This window comes from Alexandromys fortis, unplaced genomic scaffold (genome assembly GCF_014885135.2).
Source record: "Alexandromys fortis isolate MF-2015 unplaced genomic scaffold, M_Fortis_MF-2015_v1.1 scaffold_39, whole genome shotgun sequence".
Lineage (NCBI taxonomy): Eukaryota > Metazoa > Chordata > Mammalia > Rodentia > Cricetidae > Alexandromys > Alexandromys fortis.
Window position 1 is genome coordinate 7,775,984 of NW_026067918.1, and position 10,663 is coordinate 7,786,646.

Genomic DNA, 10,663 nt, shown 5'->3' on the forward strand with positions numbered 1-10,663 from the left:
GCAGAACATGGTTACACATCTCAAGACATGGTGGTACACGATTATAATCCCAGTGCTGAGGAGGCAGAGACAGAAACATCCCTGGGGCTCACTGGCCAGCCACCCTATCCAATCAGCCACGAGAGACCCTAAGTCTCAGAAAAAAAAAACCCTAACCCTCACACTAATCCCCTAACCCTAATTCTAACCCTGGCTCTCTACACTCAGGTTCACTCATGCACACACTCATGTACACTTACACACACACCCAAACATGTACCCACATACACCCACATGTGCAATCATATATGTGTGTGCATATGCCCTCCAACACATATGAACCCTCACACACACACACACACACACATCATTTCTGCTCTCCAGAACCCTTCTTCACCACGGCCATAGCATTTATACAAGCACATTGCCTTGAAGTATTTATAAATGGTATTGAGTGGAAAGTACCGGTCAGAGGAGGAATCTTTTGTACGGAGTGCAGAAACAAGGAAATTAACCTTTAGAAAGCAGTAAATCAGCAAATTTGTGTGAAAGAGCTGGTTTGGACAAGAAGATGGAGCCATGGAGATTTGGCAAAACAAAGAAGAATGGCAGAAAGAAAAGTTGTTTTGCTTCCTCCTCCTCCTCCTCCTCCTCCTCCTCCTCCTCCTCCTCTTTCTTCCCACTCATCTTCTGTGTCATCTTTGTGTTCTTCTTGAGACAGGGTCTAGCTATGTATGCCTGGCTGACCTGAAACCAGCTGTAGAAACCAGCTGTATGAAACCAGGCCCATGAGAAATTATGTCTCAGACATCAGTGGAATGACTCCAGACTTTGTTCCCTAAATACACATATGCATACATGCGTGTGCGCGCACACACATATTCTCTCTCTCTCTCTCTCTCACACACACACACACACCAAAGAGAGAGAGATTATTTTCCTTCTTCATGGAAGGTTTCCCCTCTGTTCGCGGCATCAGAACTCTGGACCTTCCCCAGGCCGACTTCACCTCCCCTAGAGCACCTCTGAGGTCTGTTCACCCAGAGGACAGCACTGAGCATGCTCAGGACCAGGGGTAACTCCAGAAAGACCAGGATCTTGAAGTAGATGCTGCTTAGCAGGGACCTGTGGAATCGAAGTAGACAGAAAGTAAAAAGTCACCTGGCACAGAGGGCTCAGTCTTCCTTGTGTCCATATCTCATTTTTCAATGGCCAGATAAGGACAAGCCTGGGGCGCTACTAGGATGGGCTCCCTGCAAAGGCATGGCTGCTCATGCTGCCTGCAGGCTAACCTTCTGCGCTGGGTGCTTTGCCTGGTTTCCATCAAGTCCAATTGACCACTGTCCTCTCTGATTGGCTGTTCTCCCAGAAGTCCTCCTCATCTAGTCTTCATTCCAGCCAGGCTGAGGGCTTCCCTGCTCCCTGACTTTTTACTTTTGGCCCAGCCGGAGGCCATCCTCAGGTCATGGAAAGTATCTACAACTGCAGGTCCTCCGTGAGTCACAGGTTAGCACAAACGTATTCCTGGAAGATAGAAAAGCTGCCCTTGGCACACTGTGCATCAAATGTCCTGACCTGTTTCCCAGGACAGCGCTCTGTGCACGCTCCACACTCTCGTGGACTCTACATTTCTGGAGCCTTGCACCCACTGTCTCTCCTTGACTGACTGCTACAAGACCACAGTACTCTACAGTGAAAGCACAGCAGACAGATCTCTAGAATAAACTCACAGGAGTACAATCCAGTGAGGGACCCCATCTGCAGAGCTTCGGGAACGCCTGTCTTTTGAATAGCCACTGCCATTTCTGTAAAATCCTTGTTTAGCCATAGCGTTCCCCTTTCCATAGTGGGCTTCATCCTGAAATATCCCAGCAGTGTGTGATGAACACAACCTCCTTCTGTACTGGTGACTGGACGGCCTTCCCCAGCAGCATACATAGCTTTCCTCCCCTGATGCGGTTGCCATGGTTACCACAGTGCTGTGTCCCTCCCAGCCTCTGAGGTAGGAAGAAGAAGTGTTCAGAAAGTTCAATACACTGCTGCCTTTTTCTTGCCTCTTTTTCTCCACTTTTCACAAACTCCTAGCTTAACTAGTCACATGTAAGAAAGGGAGTTAGTACACAAAAGCCCCTTTTCTCTTCTTTGTATTCTGTACTGATTTAAAGCCCCATCCTCAATCCTCCTGTTATCTGCCAGGGATCTTCACAACCATGCATCCTCTGAGACAGTAGTGAGCTAACAGGCACCTGCGTTGTCAGATTTACCGGTTTTCGTGGCTCCGTGAAGCGCATGCTTGGTATCATTGTTGTTGCCTATGGAACTGCTGATTCTGTTTATGTATGCATAGAAACTGAAAGCCTGTGGCGAGTGGGGTTGCTTTTTTGGAAGAATAAAGAGACTTGAAGGGGAAACATGTTTGAGTGAATTTGTTCACCCTCAGAAACTTTTTAGCCAGTTTTTGCTCACTGTAAGCATCATGTTCTGAACACTGAGGGGGTGCTGAGCCTGGATCTCAGAGACCCCTGATAACTAACCCTCTATCTGCTAGCAAAAGAAACTACCAAAACACTTCCAAAGCACTGGGAGGGCAAGAAAATTTAAAGAGTAGTCCTATAAGGCAGAAATTCTTTGAGACATGTTTATCTAACTTATGATTTAGTAGACAGAACACAGGACCAGATAAGACCTGAGGGACAGTTCTCAGCAAGGGCCAGTGAGGTGACCTCTGTCTTTCCTTTAGGGGGAAGTTTAGGCTTGTGGTTTAGCTGTGTCATTGACCTGGGGACTTGACCCCAACAGGCTGGGATGCAATTATGCCGAGGTAGCTGTATGGTGCTGGGAGTTGCTCTGGGCAACTTCAAGAGTGACGAGCATCACACTGTCACAGCTCGGTCCTCAGTTTCCCACTCTCCTCCTCTGTGCTTCCTAGACCCCCACACCGGCTCTTGGCAGAGTTGCATTGGAACAATGGGATTTGTTTATGGGTTAGAGCCAGAAGGTGGTTAGAGAGGAATCTCTTCTAACTCAGAGGAGACCCACCTGTGGCCCTCTGTCCTGCTCTGGGGAACACATAGGGGAGACACCTAGCACCAGGCTGAGTTTCTTTTACCACTCAGATGAAGATGCTGCCTTCCTGTAGCTGAGGCTTAGAAGGGAAGTCTTGGTAGACTACTAGGTAAAAGGGTTGGGGAGCCACTCAGGCTTTATCATGAGAATATAGCAGCCTCATGTCTCTACAAGACAGTTACTGGGTTTAGCAAATTAAGTTACAAGATGGCCAGGCCAATTTGGTATTCAGATAGGTGACTTTTTCAAATGCACAGATAGCGCCATGTACTGCTCGGATTATACACAGACAGCGCCATGTACTGCTCGGATTATACACAGACAGTGCCATGTAATGCTCGGATTATACACAGACAGCACCATGTACTGGTTGGGATATACACAGGTAGTGCCATGTACTCCTTGGGATATACATAGAATTTCCTGAATCCTAGGAGTCCTGGTCCTCTTCTGTTTTCTCTGGAGGCCCTTCCAGGAGAGAGGCCACAGGGACAGCCAGTGGGAGAGCACTGCCAGACTGCTTACCAGGTGACGGTGCTGGTTTGATTCTCTCCATGGTTGCTCATGTTCTCCCAGGTTGATGGTGTGGTTGTCACAATGGGTACCACGACTGTTGTTATTTCAGTTGAAATTTCTGGGGCTAAAGATACAAACGGAACATGGTTCACTCCTCCTGAGGAGTCCAGCTCTGGGCATGGCCTAAAGCTTTTCCCACTAGGAATCGAGGAGGTTGCTCTGCAGTCACCACCCAAAGCTTTCCACTAATTCCGTCCTAAAGAGAGATGATGGACAGGCAGAGCTGCAGCTCTCCCTCAACACTCGCTTCCTTGGGGCTCACTCATCACTGTCTGGTGGGCAATACACAGAAAATTCCAGCTTTACATATTTTGTCTATTTTTTGGAAAAAAAATATGTATTTATATATCTACGGGTGTTTGCTTGTCAGTATCTATGTGCACCATGTGCATACGGTGACCATGGAGGCCACAGAGGCCATCAGATCCCCTGGCACTGGAGTTGAAGATGGTTCTAAGCTGCCATGTAGGTGCTGGGAACCAAACCCAGTCCTCTGGAAAAGCAGCCAATGCTCTTAAATCCTGCTCAATCTCTCCACAATCATTTTTTCTATTTTCTTGCTTGTAGTTGTGTAAACAGACATAAATCTGATCCTTATTACTCTATGTTGCCCAGAAATAGAGCTTCTGTGGCTTCTTCTCTTTTATCTTAACGGTATGGGGGCGTGGTGGGGCAAGAGGGGCAAGTCTCAGTTTGATTCAGTAATAGAATGCTTGGCTAGCAACACGAGGTTCTGAATTTGTTTCTCAGATCTGTGCAAGTGAGAATATGCAGGACACACATGGGGGCAGGAAGTCAAGGCCTCCCCACCTCACATTCTATCTCAGTAGAAGATAGTAACAAAAGAGTAAACTGTGTTTATCTTTTCCGTTAAGACATTTATAGTCATGAGTTCAGGGTTCCCGAATCCTCACCCTATCTAGGATGTTCTGGAATGTTTTCTTACCTGGGTCAATGTTCACATTAACTTTAAAATTCGGATCATGAAAAGCTTTTTCATTTGCACACCAGTAAACACCGCTGTCGCTTATCCTCAGCTCCTCCATGGTCACTGTGACGATGAAGTCTGTCTGGTCATCCTTGATGGACACACGGTCCTTCTTCACCAACTGCTCCATATCCGTTTTAACCAGAATCTCACATGTATTCCAATCAGCTCCTTGGCTCCAGTACTTCTAGTAATTCTTCCAGAAGGAGTCATAACGGCACTGCACAGTCAAGGAGCCCCGCTCATGACCATTTACCGTGTTTGGACCTGTGATTCCATCCTGAGCAGTGGAGAAGCCTAGAAAATACAAACCCATGGACCAATGATCTCCCACTCCAAGGGCAGGACACAGTGCCCTGAGTCAACAAAGAATTCATAGCTATCAGTGAAGAGCTACCCTATTCCCCAGCCTGGACATTGTCATTCTATTTGTCAAAGCCTCAAAAACTGGCTGATGAGTGTTACAGAATGTTATTTTCACTAGGCAAAGATGTGTTTCATTTGTGAATGCTGCAGAATGTTACTTGAATTGTATGAAGGTGGGTTACACTTGCTTCTGCTGTATTTGCTTAATGAGATCAGGATGTGTGTTCCATGATGTACAGATGTGTTCCCTTTGTTTCCCTTGCCAGCCTAAGGCACCTGATTGGTATAATAAAGAGCAGAATGGACAATACCAAGACAGAGAAGAGATAGGTGGAGCTGCAGGGAGGGAGAAGAAATAGGAGGAGAAATGTAGGGTCGGGAAGAAGAAAGCAAGAAGGAGGAGAGAACCAGGGACTTGACTGGGGAGTGAAGCCAGGCAGCCATCAGCCAGCCAGGCATATAGTCCGCAAGTAAGTGAGGAAAGGTAAAATTCTCAAGGAAAAGGTAGATAGAAAGGCAGGTTAATTTAAGTTAAAAGATTTATCCAGAAACGCGCAGAAGCTAAGACCAAACATTCAAAATACTAAGTGTGTGTGTGACGATTTGGGAAATGGTTGGTAGCCCCAAAGGGAAATCCTGATACAGATGGGTCCAGGTACAGGACTCAACAAATAAAATGGTGACCCTGAGCCATCATGGCTTCCTGCCATCCACCCCTCTTCATGTCCCAATGGCCAATCAAAGTCCATTTCATAGAACACGTTTGCAACCATCTTTGTGTTTCCCTGGGGCAGAGGAAGTATCAGAAGACCTTGTCCACAGGACATGATCCTGCCTTCATTTCAGTACCCATGACCCTCAGGAGGTCCATCTGAAGAACCACATCCTATGGCCATGCAGAGGCCACCTCGGGTAGTCCAGCAGTCTCTAGGGGTTCTGTAGGGAATCAACTTGGATGAATACCTTGAAAGTTGACCTAAATGACAACACATAGTCTGATTGATTTCCGTGTGGTAGAGAGCCCACAGCACACGGACCCTGTGCTGTCCTTCAGATCCATAAAAATCTGACCCCAAATCCTCTTAAGTTGGTTGCATGGATACTAAAGTGTGCTACAGAAATGCAATGAATAGTATTGTAGAAGGATTGGACTCCGTCATTTGCAGTCCATAGATGGAATCGGAGGAAGTGAAAGATTTCTGACACATTAAGAGGCTGCAACACGGTCTTATTTTATGAGGAAGCTAGAACATAATTCTCTGGGGCCAGGGGCATGGGGAGATGGACAGGTCAGCGAAGTGTTTGCTGCGTAAGCAGGAGACCTGAGTTTGGATCCCAGAACACATGGGAACATCCAGGTGATGTGAGATGTGTCTGTAGCCATGAGAGCTGTGGAGTCAGTGCAGGAGGATCCCTGGGATCACTGGCCATGTAGACTGAGTCAGTGAGCTCCAGGCTCAGAGGGAAACCCCGCCTCAACAGACAAGTTTGAGAGTGAGAAAGGTACCCAATGCTCAGCTCTGGTTTCCACATATACCTATATGTGTACCCACAAAATATACCTGAGCACACACATACACACATGCGTTCACCTCACAGACACATTTTTTTTTCAAAAGGAGCAAAATCTGACTTCAGAGAAGTAATGAACAGACTAGAGAACAGAGAAGACACCAAACGCTTCTAGTACAAAGAAATGACAAATGCGTGTGTGACAGGTCAGCCACCATGACCTCACTGCCACACACGTGCAAATGCCACATGGTACTGTAGTGATATCTTAGTTGTATTTTTATAAATAAACCTTGCCTGAAGGTCAGAAAAGCAAAACAGCCAGCCACTGGCTCTTACCTCTCTCTCAGTCCAAAACGGTGATCCTGCCTCCAGGAATCCTCAGAATGAGACTGTGTCTGAGAGCTGTCTCCTCCAGTCTTATATTCCTCTCTAGGGCTGGGATTAAGGGCGTGCACCACTACAGCCCAGTTTCTGTGACAAACTAGTGTGGTTACTGGGATTAAAGTTGTGTGTTACCACTGCTTGGTCTGAAAGGTTGACCAGTGGTGTTGTTTTATTCTCTGATCTTCAGGCAAGCTTTATTTATTAAAATACAGATGAAAGATTACTACATTGCATTTTATCAGTTTCTCTTTGCTTTTTGAGACAGGTCTCCCTATGTAGACCAGACTGTCCTTGAACTCACTGTGATGTCTTAAAGCCCCAGCTACTTTCCTGGGAGGAAGAGGAGCAGAGCAGGGAGCAGCCACATGATCCTGTCTTCTCTCCTGTCCTTTGTGGTGACAGAAGCTAGCGCCTTGCATAAACTTGAAGCTCAGCTTGAATTTGCTTTAAATCACCCACTTCTTTGACAACTTCTCAATTTTGCATATTTCGAGAAAGAGGATGTCTGTCTTTGGTATGACCAAGTCATTGTCTGTGTGGTACAGCTAGACGAACAGGGAACTTCCTCTACTAGACAGATGCCATGATAGATCAATCGGAATTTGAACAATGGGTCTGACTCCCGAGGGGCGACACAGATAGACAGAGCAATAGAGAGAGATGCCAACTATGGAATACAGCAAACCCCTCTGCTCAACTGGCACGTGCTTTATTTGCAAGAAATCAGGGGTGAGGAGAGCATGTAACAGACCTTTCTGTGGGCTGCCAGCTCCCATATAATAACACAAAGACGCTTTATAAATTGTGACAGCTTGACCTTAGCTTAGGCTTGTTCCCTACTAGCTATTAACACTTAAATTAACCCATTTGTATTAATCTAGAATCTGCCACATACCTTGTTACCTCTCCTCAGTACCCTAATTCTGACTTCTTCCATGTCTGACTGGAGAATCTTGTATTCCCCCAATTCTTCCTTAGAGTTCCTATATCTGCCCAGATCCTGCCTAATCTCTTCTGTCTAGCTATTGGACATTCAGGTCTTCATTAAACCAATCATTGAGGAAGGAGAGAAATTCATCTTCACGTAGTGTATACAAAGATTATTCCAACATTTCCCCCTTTTAGAATTCCAATGAAATTCAGGGATTTCTCCGGTCACTGTGCTGGGGCCACGCAGAGGGACACAGCCTGGAAAACACAAGTACCAGTACTGCACCCTCACAGCTGCATGGGGTCAGGGGTCTTTTGGTCAGTTCTTAGCGAATGCTCTGGTCTGGAGGAAGCAATGAGAAAGAAGACAGGTCAGACCAGAAGTTAGGACTGAGATGAGGACCTCTGTTGTCCTTAAGAGCGCACAGGGAGGGGACATGTCCCTGGAGAAAGGAAGGGACCTGGAAGAAACAACACTCTGTGTGTGTGTGTGTGTGTGTGTGTGTGTGTGAAAGAGAGAGAGAGAATGTTTGTGTGTGTGTGAGATTGTGCGTGTGAGAGTGTGTGTATGTTTGTGTGTGTGTGAAAAAGAGAAAGAGAGATACAGAGAGAGAGAGAGAGAGAGAGAGAGAGAGAGAGAGAGAGAAAAGAGATTTTACTGATGTACATATATGTGTGTAGATCTCTGTGGATGGTATATGTGCCTCTGTGGGATTGAGTACCTGTGTGTTTGGTATGCACACATATGTATGCAGATACATGTGTGTGCACCATAGAGATTGTGTTGTTTTCTGGCCATGACTTCATAGTCAGCCCTCAGTAGGCCCCAACTGTCTCAGATGTGGTAAACATGTCTGTACTGTGTCCTGAAGCCTCACACCACCTGGGAGGCCATGCTGGTCTCTCTTGTTCAGCCCACTCTCTGCCTTCTCTCTAAGCCCCATCTTCCTTTGCTGGCTGCTCTCGTCCACCTCCCATCCCCCTGTCACACCCTCTCACTTGCACCAGGCATTCTCCTTTCAAAGCTGAAAGCCCCCCACCCTGTCCTGTGCTCACCTGAGACCTGCAGGAGGAGCAGAGCTGAAGGCAGCCACACTCCCAACACTCTCAGGGTCATTTCTTCAGCTCAGTTGTCACCTGCACCCACAACAAGCCCAAGAGAGGAGAAGGGACGCCTCCTTCTAGAACGTACAATGCACATGTACCTTGTTCTCCTTCCTGTTCTCTGCTTCCTGGTCCCTTGTGAGGCTCCAGAGGAACCTGTACAGGAAGGGCTCTGAAGATGCTCCAGGCTCCAGGGGCACTTGTTCCTATCACTCCCAGTGAGGGGCACATCCATGGCCTTGGACTGAGGATGCCACCTGTCCCCCAGGCCCCAGCTAAGGGCTTCATAACATTCGCACTCCTTGAACAGCCCAGAGATTTTCTTATTTGTTCAGGCTGCTCAACCTCTGTGACACGTCACTTCCTGATTGGACTTGTGAGCTGTCCATCTTCTCTTGCTTCTTCTCTGTGAGCACAAAGGAACCACCTCCTTTCAAAATTCAGCTTAGCTGTCCACAGCATGCTCTTAGTCCATGGGGTCTCTGGCACTGTTTCTGGCTTCACACAGCTGGGATTCTGATACCTCAATCAGAGTTCATCTTGATGTTGAACCCCCACTAAGTATAGTGATATTTCTTTTGTATTTTAATAAATAAAGCTTGCCCTAAGATCAAAGAATAAAACAACCTCACTCACTGGTCAACCTTACAGATCAGGCAGTGGGGACACACACCTTTAATCCTAATTTGCCATAAAAATTGGACAGTATTGGTGCATGCCTTTAATCCCAGTCCTAGGTAGGATTATAAAATGAGGGGAGGCATCTCTCACACACAGTCTCATTCTGAGATTCCTGGAGGCATTATCACCATTTCAGACTGAGGTTAAGGTAAGAGCCAGTGGCTGCTGTTTTGCTTTTCTGAACCTCAAGTTAAACCCTAATTTCTGTCTCTGAGTTTTTATCAATTGTGCACCAGAAACCAGGCTGACTGGAATTCACTATTTAACTCCAACTGAACTTGAACTCACAGAAGTCCTCCTCCCTTGAGTCTATCTGATAACTCTGTCTTCTGACGTCGCCTTGTCCCATATCTAGACTTGGACCTGTTGTCATTATTTTTGGTAGGTGCTGGGTGTTGGGAGGAGGATGAATAACAACCTCAGGTCTCTGCTTTCTGATACCTCCATTCCCAATTCTGGCGGTACACCTCTCTCTCATGCTGGGGGAGAAGGCAAGAGAATGTTTCCTGGAGCCCGGTGAGGCACCTAACCTTAGAGGCATCTGCACCTCTCTGATATGTGTCAGTGTCTGGAGACTGTGGTGACATTTGTGGGGACATTGGCACTTGCTGTGCCATGATTCATGGCTCTCCTCTGGACATCTACACTTACTCCACTCATCTCTAATCCCTATTAGCAGATAACGCAGGGATCTCTCGTTGTATCACTGTCTCCATTTCTTGCCTCTCTCTCACACATCTTCAGGATGTCTGTCTGCATTTCGTCTGTGTTCATTGTGTGTGCTCTCCAGAATATTGGATTAACAAGAGCAAAGAAACCACTTTGACCATTCACTAGGGGACACCAAGACCATATAGTCTTGGTATCTGTGTAGTCACTATTCTATTGCTGTGAAGAGACAACCATGACCAAACAACTCATATTAGAGTATTAGAGAAAGCATTTCATTTGAGGCTTGCTTGCAGTTTCGGTGACTCAGTCCATTCCCACCACAGTGGAGAGTAATGGCAGACATGATAGGCAAGGTCCTGGAGACATAGCTGAGAGCTACATCCTTATTTTCACGATGAAAGG

At 46.7% G+C, this 10,663-nt stretch overlaps 1 protein-coding gene across 1 annotated transcript in view; it reads right to left on the reverse strand.

Moving 5' to 3' along the window:
- Positions 1-693: 693 nt before the first annotated feature.
- LOC126500367 (CMRF35-like molecule 5) overlaps positions 694-10,663 on the reverse strand; it is a 30,012-nt gene continuing 20,042 nt past the window's right edge. The window contains 3 exon segments of the mRNA XM_050140181.1: positions 694-1,104; positions 3,571-3,685; positions 4,568-4,906. Of these exon segments, the coding sequence (XP_049996138.1) occupies positions 912-1,104; positions 3,571-3,685; positions 4,568-4,906 (647 nt within the window). The 3' untranslated portion in view covers positions 694-911.